Raw genomic sequence first — 15,932 nt, 5'->3', positions numbered from 1 at the left:
TCCCTGAAGCTATGGCCAGGGAGAACTTGGAGCGACTGACACCCCAAAATTCAACATTTCAAAGACATCAATACTGAAAGCAGCTAATTCTAATAGAAAAATCTAAAATCTGCAACTTCTCTGTCCCTTATTTGTCTATAAATGCCACTTGCTCCCACAGAGGGGTGCTATAACAACTGTTTAAGCACTCGGAGTCCTGCAGTGCCAAATACAAGACCAAAGCTGCTCTTCCATTTCAATTAAATAATTTTCCTCCCTTTAGGCCTCAGGGAGGTCTAAACAGAAACTCTACAACCTTAAGGCAAATGAAGTTTATACTTAAACAAAAAACCCACCACTGACTCAACACATTTAAAATCTAAACAGGTAGTGGTGTTCTTACAACGGTAAATCTAGACAAAAAGAGACTTCATGTTACATGCATAGTGCAAAGTTTTGTAAACTTGGTAAAAATTCTTTTGTTCGTAACACTGCACCAGGTTTCTGTCTCCTCTCAATGGGATTCAGCAACATTAGCCACAACAGAAGTTCTCATAGGCAGCAACTTATTCCTTACTAATATTAAAGTCATTGTACACATACTCCAGTTAATTTATATTCACACCTCTACTAGATGAAAAGTCAAAAAAGCAAACACTATTTCTGAAGGTGGTTTTTTGCATGAAAGGAGGCAGTGAAAGCATGCCTATGACTGGACTCCCAAAATCCTCCATACCTATGCTGAAATTCATATTTGAAAGTGTGAGACCACTTCAGCTTCTTGGAGGAACATGAGATTCCAACACAGGTCAGAGCACAATCCCTGAGAGGTGTCAGAAGACCACCTCCAGTCTGAAACTGCCATGAAAGCTAGAGCAAGACGTAGCCTACCATTTTCTTGTGTGCCCCCGAGTTTAGCATAGAGGCACAAGATAATTAGTCTATACCATGCATAAGGTCAGGTACTTTCTGCAGCTTTTCAGAGCACAACCTGCATTCACTCATCTTTCTCTGTCCAAGTTAACTGAGGTTTGGTTCCTCCATGTTTGGGTAACAGCAAACTGCAACTTCGTACTCGCTGCAAACTTCGTACTTGCTTTCTCATGCTGAAGTAACTGAGCTTCTCCCAGCAGCAAAAGGCAGCGAGCAATTCCCTTGCAAGGGCAAACTTTTTTGCCTCCTCACCTCTTGCCTATGCAGTGCTAGCTGAGCTGCCAGCATCTCAAACTTCTTAACCTCCACAGACCCGCTTCTGCAAGTCACAGTTGAAGAAATACCACACAGCATAAAGCTGCTAGTCCATCCGTTTAGGATGACAATGATACTCAGCTAACTCATGTGGATGATACCAGTGAGTTTTGATTTTAACACTGGGTAAAACGCCATGAGGGGCTCAGGCAGAAAATGCTTTAAAAACAAATTTTATCTCTATGTTTTTAGTGAAATATAGGCAGTCCTAGTCCATCTCTGGTTACAATGTTTTTATTTCCACAAGAACCCAAATCGTCCAGGCATATCCCATTACAAAACTCGGCCAACAAGCACCTTCTCCCAGCCCCAAGAAAGATCCTCCTCAACATCCCGGCGGGCGAGGCGCGCTAGCGCTTGCATAGAGCCACCGCCAAGCCCTGGCTGCCAAGCGCCTCGTCTTTCTCTCACCGCCACCTTCCCCGACAAAGACGCGGGAAGCGTCACCCCGTCCTGTCACCGCGTTTCCTCAGGACACACCAGCGGCGCGGCGCTGCACTGCCGCCCCTCGCCCCCCCGCGCTGTGCGCCGGCACCCGGCACGATCCCCCGCTGCTCCCGCCCGGCTGGCGGGCTCAGCCCTGCGGATGTTAGCGGGATTCCCACACCCGCCTGGCAGCTCCCAACGTAGATCCCGCCGGCGGCCTCGCCTTCCCGCCGCTCTGCCCGGAGCCCGCCCGCGCCGGGGGCGGTGCCGCCGCTGTTGGACGGGAGCCCGGCCCTAGTGCGCGGTGGCAGAACGGCACCGACCGGGGCCTGGGCCGACCCGCGCGGCTTCGTCCCTCACAGCAGCGCGGACTGGACGCCCCCACTGCCGGCGAGCACAAACTCTCCCGCTCGGCCCCGGCCCGCGGCGGCGGAGGGCGCTGGGGGAGTGGCGCGGCGGCGGGCCCGGCCCCGCCGGAGCCGGGGCGCTGCGGGAGGGCGAGCCGACGACCTGCCGCGCGTTACCTCAGCCGGGCGGTGGCCGGGGCCGTGCTGGAGCCACCGCACCACGGCGCTGACCGGCACCTCCTCCTGCAGCAGCAGCTCCAAAACCGCCGCCATTCCCGGCCGCGCTCCCGCCGAGCACGCGCACAACCCGCGCCGGGGGCGGGCCCGGCGTGTCCCCCCTTCCCGCGGGGGCGGTGCCGAGCGGGGATTCCCGCCGGGGAGGCGGGCAGGGGCCGCGCCCCCTCCCCATGTCAACACGCGGGGCACGGGGCGCCTGCGCCGGTCCGTGCGCGTCTTTTCCTCTCATGCGCGGTATTTGCTTCCCCAGCAGGACTCGGGCCCCGGCCTAGCGGCGGCGGCGCCGGCGGCGCCCGCGGGCCGGGGCGGAGGGAAGGGCAGCGGCGCCCCCCCCGCCGGTCCGCGCCCGCCCGCCCGCCCGCCAGCCCCCGCGGCGGAGGATGGCCGAGGACTCGCCCAAGCGGCGCAAAGCGAATTTCAACGAGGCGGAGACGGAGGTGCTGATCGAGCAGGTGCTGAAGCACGAACAGCTGCTGTTCGCGGCGGGACCCGGCCGCGCCTCCCCGGGCCAGAAGAGGAAGGTGTGGGAGCTGATCCGGCACAAGGTGAACCCAGTGGCTGCCTGCCCCCGCGACGTGGAGGACCTGAAGAAGCGCTGGCGAGACCTGAAGCGCCGCGACCGCAGCAAGCTGTGCCGCCTCTCGCAGGGCTGCGGGCCGCCGGGCCCCCCCGCCCTCGGCCTCCTTCTGGCCCCCGAGGAGCTGCCGCCTGCGCCGCCCGCCCGCCGCCAGCGCCGCGGCTATGGCTCCCTGCTGCCCGCCGAGGCCGTGCCCATCGTGGGCGGCATCGACACGCTGGAGCTGCCCGGCGCCGTCGTGGGGGACGTGGGTGAGTGCGGGAGCGACCCCCGCGGCACCGCCCCGGACCCTCCGCCCGGCGTCCCGCGCTCTGCGCGGCGGGTCGGCGCTGCCCGCCCGCTGCGTTCGCGCAGGGCGCTGCGGGCACCAGCCGCGCTGGAAAGGTCTGGTTCGGATAGCCACCTTCCGTCCTTGGAAATGCAAAACGCGTATGCACGCACACTGAACTGTGAGGCTTTGTGCTGTAGGTCATAAAAGTGCACCAAAACAGCACCCAGGAGTAAAACCCCTGTCCTGTAGCAGACGCTGCTCATCGTCGAGCCGTTAGACCTGCCACTGATCTTCACCGTTGCAGTACTTATTCTTGCAAATGCAAAAGCCAAAAAGCCATGGCAGCACACAGTTCTTGCAAGTGCAAAGTGCTGCGAGTACATAAGTTACTACGTGGCAGAGACATTGCGTTAGCACGTTGAAATGATCACCTTCAATACCATGGGATTTCTTGCTATCAGTGTTTCATCAATGCTCTTACTGGTTACTTGGTGCACAGTAGAGTGTGCAATGAGCTTGCAATGAACTTTGTCTCTTGGAACCTGAAGTTCAGCTTCTGTGGTAGGGCTGGTAAGGGATCTGTAGTGTGGTTAATTGGTGAATGCATATTTATGGTTTTCTTCCCACCTATCGAGGTGTATTCTAAAAGCATCAAAGATAACATAGTATGAGTTTGAGAGTCTTGTTTCAAGGACTAATGTTAGTGCTTAGTGGATGAGAACACATTTCACTGACCATCAAGGTTATGAAGTTTCTCACTGTCTCTCCTTTGATTTTCCTCTTCCCCCCTCTCCTCTAGGGTTTAATGGCAATCCTGGCCCATCTCATCAATGCAGTGTTGAGAAGATGAACCTCAAAGAAGAAATAGTAGTGAAGGTGGTAGAGCCAGAAGAAAGCTCTGAGGACATGGTTGTGGTTTCACCTAATCAAGAACTGCCTTTTCTAGGGACATCAGGCAGTAGTTCTTCTGGGAAAGTAAAAGCCAAAACAAAAGGCAGGTCCCAGGCAGATCAAAATGAAATAACTGAAGAGGACCTACTGCAGATTCAGCAGACCCAGATGCAGGTGATCCAGTCTGGCTTTGACAGTGTCAACCACAATCTTCGGCTGCTGCAGCAAGGCATGCAGGATCTGAGTAACAGCATCAGCATCATGGCGCATACGCTTGTTGCTATCAAAAACGTCTATGTGAAAAACAACACTGGCCCGACCACACACGCCACTGCCTCTACTCAGACCACAGCTGGGTACCTGAGCCCAGGTTCCCCACAGATCTCCCCTCCTGAGGACAGAGGTAGAGTGCAGGTGGCTGGAAGCAGCAGCAGAAGCAGCAGCAGCAGCTCCAGCTCCATGACACAAGAACCAGGTCCCTCCGAGTTTTCTAGGCCCTCTGTGAGAACCATTAAGAAAGAACATCCAAATGGCTGCTACTACTTCTGCTTTGCAGATGTGTAAAAACTTGAATATATGTAAAGTGACTGTGGTGTTAGGTGCTGTTGTATGTTCTGCTCCGGCCTGTGACTTTGAAGGAGCAAAGTGGACTTGCCTCCTGTGTTTTTCCCAGTGGGAAACATTTTTGCTATAGGTGGCATTAAAAACTAATTACCAGTCTCCCGTTTGTTAACTCCGTTGCAGTTGGCTAATAATTTTCTTCTGTTTTCTTTATTCTCTTACTCTCTTAAAAAAAACAAACATTTGAGTAAGACTTTTGTCTGTATCATCCTTTGTTTCATGTCACCTTTTGAAAAATAAAAGGCATGAGAGTGGGGTAGAAAAAGTAACATTATGGTTACTGATCACCAGGAGCTCTCTTACACAAGTTGCTTAGTTCTTTGATTAAACAAACCTCAGAAGTAGTTGTTTTTTTAAGTACTTCCTTTTTCTAATAATTATAAAGTTGTGGGTGTTTGCTTGGCTGTTGCTGGGTTTTTTTAAGTCTGTTCTGTGCAAGGCATCCCAGTAAGAGTTTGAGATACCTGCTTATTCTATGAATGGTTTAGGACTGAGCTGCTGATTCATTAATCTAATCCTCAGAATTCATACAGCATTCTTCCGCTTGGCTATTGTTCATTCTCACCTTGTCAAATGCACCTTCTTCTCAGAGACATTTTGTTTTACTGCACTAGCAGGGTAGTCTCGTTTTTTGTCACATGATTAACATAGAGAAATACGGCCGCTCTTACGTTGCTCAGTTCAGAAGTAGCTGAGGTGCTGTGTTCTTACATCTGGTGTCCGTACAGGAGGGGAAACAAAAACACTCTCACCTGCAATTTTGTCCAATGACCTGAAAAATCACGCAGGTTGACTTCTTAAGCATTTATCACCAACATTAAAGTTCATTAAAGATAAATTTGGCCTATAGCAATGACTAGCTGCCTCTAGTTTTACAGTTAGTTTGCCCAAGCATTCCTGCTGCACAAATTTAGCAAATACAACTGATGCAGAGAATGGCAACCCAATTGTCCCTCTCCTAGAAGCATAAGAATATGTAATCATAGGGCAAAGTATGTAATTTTTGTAGTCAACTGTGACAGAACGCTATACCATATGAAAACATACATTTCAGTTTTTCACTTCTGCCCTTATACCATTACGGTATTTGGACCGATTTCACACACCTGCACTTCAGAAACCAACAGCTGCTGCCTGCTAAAACATGAACACGGGGCAGTCAAGGTGTTAGCAAGTGTTTCTCTTCAGTACAATAGATGGTATAAAAGAAGCAAATATTTCACAAAAGTAAAAAGTATACATGTACAGCACACTCTCAGTTGGGATTAATGCCTTGAAGAAGAGAAGGTTCTCTTTTTTAGGTTTACCTTAAGAAAAGGAGATTGTGTGTGTATAAATTGCTGGGTTGAAGAATGAGAAAGACCTAATCCTTCTAAGTCAGATTTCTGAGTCTATGTTGTTACAAGCTTTCAAAATTAACCTGGTTGTTACAAGCTTTCCAAATTAACCTGTTGGAAGCATTATTTCTCCCCCATCAGTACAAATGTACTCTCTAGAGCAGGGTCTTCTGCATTTTGTTTTCATGGACAAAGAAGCAAATTAATGCTACCATGACATTCCAGGCAGATTAACAAAATGTGATTGAAACATTACCTGGTCCTTCTGGGCAGCAGTTTGAGTTTGTCCAGGTTGTGACAATTCTTGTCTTTCTGTTGATGTTTCTTTTTGCAACTGTCAATTCTTGAATGTCACATACTACAGCATTTCTAGGGAGAGCTGAGGTGTGTCTGCTACATGGCTTTCCCATGTTCGAGTACTGATTTAAATGAGCTACAGTGCAAGTACAGAAACATTCAGCAAGATCCTAAGAGCAGAATCAGCGGATTGAATCTCCTGTGTAATTAAAGACAAGCCAGGCAATGCCAAAAGACGCTTCAGTGGGCAGACAATGACCAGACCTCAACATCAATCCACCATAGCACCTTTGTTCCAATCTTGCTTCTTTCCCAGTCTGTCAGTTGTACCGCTGATGTATACTGGAGCCAGACCAAAATCACTCTTCCATTTCTGGTATGATCCAGATTTACATATTTTAAACAAGGAAAGAAACTGAGCTACCTCTTGCCACTACAGAGTGCACAAATTTGTTCTTTTCATCTTCCAGTTAATACAGCTGGTTTGCTATTTCTTTACACACCCTTTCTGTGATCAAGTGATGATTCTGTTAGAGGCACCAAAAGCACACAACATCCAAAAGCCATCATCACATTGTTTCTGGCTGCTCTTAACACAAGGTGAAACATCACTTTCTTTGGCTGTTACTGAGTAAATGAATTCCCAATGTATTTCCTCTTGTGTGAAGCTGTTTAAGCTATTTGTATAAATGACAAGGGCTAATGACCTGATCATGAACCTTAGTGAAAATACTGCCAATGATGTGAACAAAGGCAGAGCTCGCTTTTAATTTGCCTTACATACAAGGCATAACAGTGGTAATACTGAGAAATCTATCCAGGAAATTTTCTCCAATTCTTCTGGACTTCCCTAAAAAACTTGTTCTGCTGTGCAACAAGCAGGCAATATTTGCCACAGCACAGGACTGAGACCTGCAGGCACACAAACCACAAATATAAATTGTGATGATATTGCACTCTGCTTTTACCTAATTTTACTAGAAAGATAAATAAAAGGGTCTTGGAGGAAACTAGAGCAACTGGTAGCTTATCACTGCATTTCCCCATACCACAAGGTTCTCAGATTCAGTAACAACTTCCACTCACTCATTTCTCTGCTATCTGCCACTTAAGTGTATTGTACAGGTCTCCTCAAGAGGCTGTAAAAGCTCAGTGACTACATCCAGACACCTGATTATCACCAAAAGAAGTCAATTATAGTGGCCTCTGACTATATAAAAAACCTACAATTTTGAAGAAAAAAAAGCCAGCAGCAGCTGGCTTTTCAGAACCACCATATTGTTACTTAAATTGACCTGATCTACATGTGCCAATCATTTATTGTTTAGATGAATACAGACAGAAGGGATAAGAGCAAAAGCAAATAGAAAGGGAAGATTCTGAGGAAGGCACTTGGGTTTTTCTGTTCTTATGGATATGCATATGTTCTTATGGATATGCAACACAGGAACCTACTAAATCAGTTATACTTCCAATCATTGATCCAATCATTCTGATTTGCAATATGAACATCTATTCATGCTGCAGTAGTACCAACACATGCTTGATTTTTGCTTTCTTGTAACAGAGAAAAAAAATAATCATTGCCAAAGTACTTTCTCCATTTGAATTACAATAGTAAAAAAAATTGAAAAAAACTCAACTGAAGCTTTATAAATTAATGAGTCATTATACAAACACAATTAGGAATTGAAGTTTTGCATGCTGAATGAATATTTTATTTAGAACCAGTTTATAAAAATAAAATACAAAATAATTTGAAAACAAAACTTAAACATTGTACAAAGCCTTGATATGGTACAAATGAGAAAATAAATAATTACAACTTTATGTACAAATGACCATTACAAGGGCATTAACTTTTTATGCTCTTGGGTGCCTGAGCAAACTTAAATGAAAAGAATGGCTTAGAAGATTTCCAAAGAGGGGAGAGAACTGCAATTACTGAGTAAGAGAATTTGAAGGACTCAACATTTGTCTTCCTCAATGGTAAAAAATTACCTTGGAACTACTTTCCACTTAATTTAATCATGCTGCAGACTTTACTGTTGCGTACTTGATTTCTTATGGGGTGACAACGTTGTATTTTTAATTCATACACAGATTTCATTCTCTGTGGTATTGCCCAGAGATTTTAGATTAGCAGCCATTGGTTGGCAGCTTCAAAAAGTCAGCACTTGTCTGAAGGCATTGCTGGTGATTTTCTTTATTTACTAGATTGGATATTCATAGGAAAGCATTTGGAAATTGGTATCTGCAACTTCTCTCTGGGCTGACTCTGTAGAAAGAAAGTAAAAAAGCTGGAGAAGAATTTCCAATCTTGCTTTCTAGCCAACAAAAGCAAAGAGGATGCAGAGAAGGGTGCTTGGCAACAATCCAGATCTTTTTCCAGTCAGAGGAAAAAGATGTGAAATAGCCAAAAAAATCCCACCTCACTTTGTGACAAACCTTTATGACCTTGCCTGCTGTGCAGCAGATATACGTTTAAAAGGATTTGAAGTCAGGCAGACCAAACTAATTACACTGCATCTTTTAGAGCAAGCTATTCTGCTGTTACTATAAGTCCTTTATGTAAAAGTTAGGTCAAAGATCAAGTGATCTCAAAACAAACATTAAATTAATTCCAGCTGAATTCCCACAGACACTTATTGATGATCAGCACTTCACTTGAGTAGCAAATTTGTGGTATTGTTTTCGAAGAAACCACATCACTGCTCTCAGCAGTAATACAGAAAAGTAGAGATCCAAAGGCATGTCATGTCGTAGTAATAACAAAAAAAATAAGTGACTTTATCCCCCTAATCAGGGGAAAAAGCCTCAACAAAACAGGACCCTATACTAATTTTAATGAAATTTCACCTGCACAAGAACAGCAAGACTTCCCAAGGATCCAAGCTCTTAATGTAGAGGAGGAACAGAAGCAAAATACATGAATGACATATGCTAACACTTGGGTTTGTCACTGTTACTGTTAAGAAAGAATGTGTTACCATCAATGGAGAGTAAAATCAGCCTACATGTTCAAACCTGGATGGCGAGAGTAATTGCCAAGTTAATATAATAGTCTTTGAAACAATGGACTCCTGTGAATTATTCTTTAAAAAACTAACAAAAATTAACCAAAAAAAAACCCCCTCAAAGATGAATATTTAAACATGATTATTTAAACCACATGAAAATGAGTGATAAAACTTTTTGGCATTTGGCTATGTCTTAGGATAATTCCAGACAATTATTACACAATCCAGGCTGACTTCTATATAATTTCTCTTTCACAAATGCTATATGTAGGGAAAAGGAAGACTGGCTTCCAGCAGACACCTGAGGTATTCTTGTGTGAGGTGCATGTTTATGCGATTTGCATGTATTAGCTAAAAAATGTATGACCTTTGCCTGTGTATTACATGTAGTCAAAGCACTGAACCTCACTTCCTTTTGCCAGTGGTCATGGTTATTGAAAATTGTAATAATTACAAGCAATGACATTTGAGCCAAAAGGAAAACAGCAAACAAAGCCTTCCTGTTCACTGCCTACTTGATTAGCTAAAAGAAGTAGAATAAAATTATTATGCCCTGTTCCACAAGTTTCAGAAACAGGAATCATAGAATCCTCGAGACTGGAAAACACCTCCAAAATCCAAGTTCAACCACTAACCTAGCACTGCCATGTTCACCATCCAATGAGCATCCAAAGCTTTTACCAGTTGAAGAAAGGAATCATGGATAATTGCCAAAGCTTTCATTTATATAGCTGACAGTTCTATGACCACTCCTAGTAGCGGAAAAGCATACAGAGAACACACCATAGGGAATCATGGTGTTTGTCAACCTAACCAGAGCTTTGCTCACTTAAAATGACAAGACAGACATGGCTCTCATCACCTCACAGGATCAGTCCTGCATAAAAAAATTAATATATTCTAGGCCTATAATTAGAAACCTGTTTGACTTTGTGCTCTCTTTTATTCTCCTATTCCTTTTCAGAAAATTACTCTCTCATTTAACATATATATAAAAATTGGAGGCACATATCCTTGTCACTAGACCCTTTAAAGAAATTGGAATAATCTGTTTCTTCTTACCGGAATTTATGTTTCTTAGCGTTCCATAAAAATGTCCAAATTTTTACAGAAAAATTCTGTTTACAAGAAAAAGACTATACTGTAAGTTTGGCTTTATCTACATTCTCAATGAAAAGAAAATGAAAATTTTTTTTTAGAAGCATTAGATTCAACTGTTGCAAAATGTTATTGCAATAAGAAGGACTTACAGGAGTTTTGCCCAAGCAGGACTATAGAATCAGGCCTCGTAACACGGAAAAGACACAGAATCAGAATTAGGGCATCATTAGGAAATTGTAGCAGAGGAAGAGGAGACCAGAGTAAATCAAAGCAAAACAGGCCTCATCTCACTCTGGCAAATGAATTCCAGTAAACAGGATGGAATAGCTGACACTGTTTCTATCTATATGTATATACACACATATGTATGTATGTATATATATATTTCTATATAATATACAGTATCTATATAAGTGTATATGTAGATACACTTACGTAAAAATGTGTATTTTTATATATATATAAAATCAAAATTGTGTTTTCCCAGCTGTAGTTAATATCTTAATACTACAAATCATAGATGATAGAGCTCTTGCAAGTCTTTTTCACATGAAATATATTTCAAGCTATCTTTAAATATATAGGACCAGATTCTCCCCTGTACATCAAGACTGTTTACTGAGGTATGCATGAAAGCTTGATCACAAACATGCAGACTTCAAGGTAAAAATATGTCCAGATTTCCCAAGACAGGACATGGCTGGTGGCTATAATGAATGCCTTGTGCCACTCCGCAGGGGTTTGCCTCCTGTATAATTATATATAACTAGCAGTTAAGACCTCATATTGTTCCTGCCTGTGAGCAGTGAAAATTACTATGCTTATCAATCCTGCTCAAATAGTAGATAGGTGCCTAGCATCATACAACTTGCCAGCATTGCTTTACTGTATCATACTACCTATTACTTTAGCATGGTTTTACCTAAGTAGTAACTGGCATTTGCAATTAATAAGGAGGTTAATTAATATTAATACATATTTTTAAGATTGCAACTTAGATTGATTTTATCACGCAATACTACAGCACAGAAGTCTGTGTGAAATGTCCAGTGATTTCAAGTTCTATTGTAGTTTTAAGGCTTCATGCCTCAGTTTCTCTAAAAAATGCCCCAAAGTGCTAGCTACAACACAGAAAACACCATAAAGAGGAAATGTGTGTGCAGCATCTGTATCTGCTACATGTCATGGCTCCACTGCACTGCCCTCCAAAGAAATGGAGGCTTGAAGAGGACAAAGCAACAGCTCCTTGAATTTTCTTGTTTCCCAGATAATATCCCTATGTAAGCTTCTATGCACTACACAGAGTAACTGTGATCATTTTATACTATGGAGAGAAATCTTCCCCGTCCCTGAAAATGTGCTGCGGAAACTCCCTCATAGACCATTCGTACACACTCTGCATAAGGGCCACACACATGTACATTGGTGTTTTTCTGCAGTTGCATATTCAAATATTGAAGCTTACGGAGTCCTTAATGATTACACAGGCCCTCTAGAAATATTAAGCTAATATTTATGTATGAGTTGATCAGCTGACCATTACCTAACTAGAGTAACTGATTTCTACCTTAGACTATATAGTAAGCAATTCTGTAAACTTTTGAGAGGAGGGTGTCAAGCAGTAAAAAACTCAAGAAGAGCAGGTAGTTCAAAATAAGTTATTCACAATCGCTCCTCCATTCATATCTGCATGATTTTCTCCTTAAAACCTGTTGAATCCACAGCAAAAAAGCAACTGGGGATATACAGTCCTTTTACCTTTTTCTGCACCAAAAGAAGCCTGGGTCATCAATTGCGACTGATATCTTTTTCTCTGTTTTGGCATAGTCTACTATTTTTACATTGGCAAGTAGTTCAAGTACAAGTGAATTTCTACAGCATTGATTTATTTTACATAGTCATGTCTAACAATGGACAAGCCTGAACTTTGAAGACAACACAAAAAAAAAACCCAAAACTTCGGTGTTATATTCTTTCTCAGCTGCAAAGTAATTACCTGTTTCTGGATCCTGCTACACTAGAGAGAAAATATAAACACCTCAAATTCAGCATTTCAGGCAAGGATGCATAAAGTTGGTACTGACTAAAACTGACCATGTTAATGTAGGAATAAGCTTAGAAGACCATAATAAATGCTTTTCAAAAATAAGGAAAAGTAATCATGGGTTGCCACATCACCTTAACAAATAATTCCAGCAGTGCCCAGGGCAAAAACATCACAATGTGTCCAAATTCTTTCTTACGGTATACCATAAGGAAATGTGGGAAACAGGAAAAAAAAAGATGAAATTTGTTGTCACATTCATCTGTTAGATATTCATTGAGTGTCTGTTCCTATATGACAAGTATTCACAATTAAGAACTCACATTATGAAATAAAAATGAGTAACCACAAGACCTACTTGTAATAAAAAATAAAAATACCTTTGAGTCTTTGTTCTTGTTCCATATGCAAAATGCACACATAAAATTATAAAGAAATAAAAGCAAGCTGTAAGACAAATCATCAGCTGGTTGAGAAATTAGCAGTCCTTCAGTCTTGTACCAAGGTAAAAAGGCTATTAGAATTTGTGCATTCCGGAATTTTTTTTGGAGAAATAGAAGATTTAAGTACACAGGAACTAACAGAAAGGGAACTGTATTATTTGTGGTCCATAAATTACAAATGAAAAATGAGAAAGAATGCGTATATATAAGCATATACATATATGTATATATATAAATATTTATATTATATAATTTACCATGAGGACATGCAATTATTGGTATAGCACCTATTATACAATATAATACAAAGGAATATGACTTTCCAATGGTACAGTTTCTTCAGAAAAAGCAGGTATACCCTACCTATTGCATTCATCTGTAGTGCTTGAAACCTGAATGAAATTAAGGTTCCCCACTGTGCTACATAACGTATGGGAAACAATATACATACTCATAGTAAGAAAGGAGGAAAAAAACCAACACAGTCTGACAAAGCAAGTGAACTTCAGTGCAGCTCTAGGGCAGCTTTAATGCAGCATTAGAATGTGTTAGCTCAGAGACAAAATATTCCCTTTTTAATCCAAAGGTATTCATTTGGCAGAGGTTAAATAAAAAAGCACAGATGCTGGCTGGAGAGGCAATGACTACAGCAAGCAGATCAGTAACTGACAAGTCTCCTATGCACCCAGTGTCCCCACAACAGGAACAATCAGGGAGAGATGGCTGCGTCTTTCTCAGGCTTGCATTCTTGTGTGTTATTATTCTAACCCATTATTCTTTTCTGAATATAGCAAAAGGTACCATGCCTTTTCATTCTCTACAGAGATCCTGTAGAGTACAAGAGGCTGTCCTCCAAATAAAGTTGGAATGGACTTTACTGAGTGTCAACAAAACTTGATCAAGACAACATTTGGGCAAAAAAATTACAAGAATCCAACATAAAAAATATTTCAGATTTCTTTCTATTTTGCTTTGATGACTGATATTCTCTGACTAGATATTGTAAGGGTGTTAAGTATATTTCTGTCACCTATAACCTAGTAAGTTCACAAAGTAGACATTCTCCTTATCTCTGTTTCATCTTTCATGATTTTAGAAAATAAATTATCAAAAAAACCAAATCTTGGTTGGTAGTTGTCTTTGCATGGTAGGATCTGTGGTTTAGGTGATCCATAACTAATGGAAAAAACAAAAGTCAGCAAAAATAAAGGTTCTTTTTTTCAGTTGAATTAAAGGCGAAAAAATAGGTACTTCCATTTTCTAACTTGTTTTCCAACTTACATTGCATTTTCTTGTAAATCTGCAACATCCACTGAAGTGCATACATCTCTTTTCTCTCATTTCCTGGACAGGAATGCTTTTCTACCGAATGTAAAACTCCACTATGACTCTCAAAGAACTGCATCTTGTAGAACTGAGAATTAGCTTCTTGGATCCTGATTACTACTAAGCAAATTTCTAAATAATATAGATACAAAAACATTTTGGCAAATGTTAGTAATTTTTTAATGTCATCAGTGCTAAAAAGGGACAAGGTATATGATACTTCCTTAAGTAAAAAATCTGTGCCATGATAGATAGTGGATAAGATGAGCACTGAGTGACTCAAGAGATGAGTGCAGCTCAAAATGAAAAAAATTTATAAGGTACAAATACTCTAATCTTCTGTGTGCTTTTTTAAAACTGCAAAGCCATGCTTGAGCAGAACTTATCTCCTGAGTGATGACATCGTTTTGGGAATAATCATTTCAGGTTTTCTTACATACTCTTGAGTATGTAAGGCCTTAAATAATTAGGCCAAATCTTCTAACTAGGTAAACAAAACACATCAAGATAAATACCCTTTTTAAACACTCACCTTGAGGATATTTTTTTTACTCTAAACACATTGCACCTCTTCGACTATCTAGTCATTCTTTTTCTGGCCTCTACTTCCCCTCTTGTGGATCTGCTTGCTGCCTGCTCTTAGGCAAAGCCTGGCCACTTATTTACACAGAATGATTTCTTATGAATAGTTTACAATGTTTACTTTCTTTAAAATGTGCAGATTCAACATCTTCTTTTTAATATACTTTTTTTGATTAATTTTTTTAATACACAGTACACAGACACAACATGCATCAGATTTAGGAGGAGACTTTATACCTGTTGAGGCCCAGTTCCTATCTGCTAAGCTTAGTGGTTGATTTGCTCTTTCCTGTGGGAGTCTTAGTATTTGGGGAATGGTGGAAGGAACTGCCAGACCCTTTCAGACCATTCTTGCTTGGTTTGTTGCAGCAGTGCTCTTGTTGGCAAGATCTCCTAGAAGATGAGGAGCCTGAATGGCTAGGAGGTGATTTACTCCTCCCAAGATGTGGGGATGAACTCCTCTGATCGTGATGGGATCTCCCAGCCCGGGACGGAGAAGAACTGGCAGTACGGGGTAAAGAAGAGCTCCTAGGGGAGGCACTGGGACTGCGTCGGGGGATGACAGGGCTCTTGGGTGGTGTTTTTGGACTATGTGGAGATCCTGGACTCTTAGACTGGGTAGAACTCCTTGGTCTTTGAGATCCATTCTGTAGGATTTGAGCCAGACGAGAGATAAGATCTGAGTCCGAGCTGCTACTCCCTAGGACTCTGTATCTGCGTAACCTTAAGAAGAAACGAAGAAAGATTATTTCTGTTTCCACCTATTCAAAGTTCAAATAGAAACACAGTATCACTAGAAACAAAAGGTGAGCGTGCATTGCAGAAGAGACATGTGAAGCTGAACTTTCCTGTAAGGTAGAGGTGTTTGGATCTAGGCTTTGGTTTCTGTGTTGTTCAGATCAACACACTATTTATATTTACATAAACTCACTCACATAAACAGCCTCTGTGTTTACAGGATAACTGAAATTTCCTGGTGGTGCTGGAAGTAGTGCACTGAAGAGCAGTGCTTACCACCTTTTTTTCAGAGGGGTACATCCATTCCTGCACACCATTGGTACACTATTATACACAATTTTAAGGGATGACACGGCACATCACAACTTCCTTCAAAGGATTTTGCACCACTGTGTCAAAATTCTTGTCCTGGGATAGGCACTGAAGAAACTAGATTGTGGTTGTCTG

General features: G+C 42.3%; 3 protein-coding genes across 6 annotated transcripts in view; 1 reads left to right on the top strand and 2 right to left on the bottom strand.

Moving 5' to 3' along the window:
• The window catches only part of CDAN1 (codanin 1), a 34,373-nt gene extending 31,935 nt beyond the window's left edge, over positions 1-2,438 (bottom strand). Inside the window, exon 1 of the mRNA XM_027748594.2 lies at positions 2,178-2,438. Coding sequence (XP_027604395.1) covers positions 2,178-2,273 — 96 coding nt within the window. The 5' untranslated portion in view covers positions 2,274-2,438. The remainder of the gene's footprint in view (positions 1-2,177) is intronic.
• Positions 2,439-2,548: 110 nt separating this feature from the next.
• Positions 2,549-4,941, top strand: LOC114002565. The gene is made up of 2 exons (XM_027748606.2): positions 2,549-3,065; positions 3,885-4,941. Exons 1-2 carry the CDS (start codon positions 2,618-2,620, stop codon positions 4,538-4,540), a joined length of 1,104 nt encoding a protein of 367 aa, XP_027604407.1. The 5' UTR covers positions 2,549-2,617; the 3' UTR covers positions 4,541-4,941.
• A 2,985-nt stretch (positions 4,942-7,926) lies between these two features.
• Positions 7,927-15,932, bottom strand: part of TTBK2 (tau tubulin kinase 2) — an 84,998-nt gene continuing 76,992 nt past the window's right edge. For all 4 annotated transcript variants that reach the window (XM_027748655.2, XM_027748691.2, XM_027748682.2 and 1 more), the window contains one exon: positions 7,927-15,470. In XM_027748655.2, coding sequence (XP_027604456.2) covers positions 15,002-15,470 — 469 coding nt within the window. In that variant the 3' untranslated portion in view covers positions 7,927-15,001. The remainder of the gene's footprint in view (positions 15,471-15,932) is intronic.

Source organism: Pipra filicauda, unplaced genomic scaffold (assembly GCF_003945595.2).
Source record: "Pipra filicauda isolate LSUMZ 115617 unplaced genomic scaffold, ASM394559v2 scaffold6_size6359152_pilon, whole genome shotgun sequence".
In the NCBI taxonomy this organism is placed as follows: Eukaryota; Metazoa; Chordata; class Aves; order Passeriformes; family Pipridae; genus Pipra; species Pipra filicauda.
The sequence above is the reverse complement of the archived record's forward strand: the minus strand, read 5'-3'. Positions and strand labels throughout refer to the sequence as shown.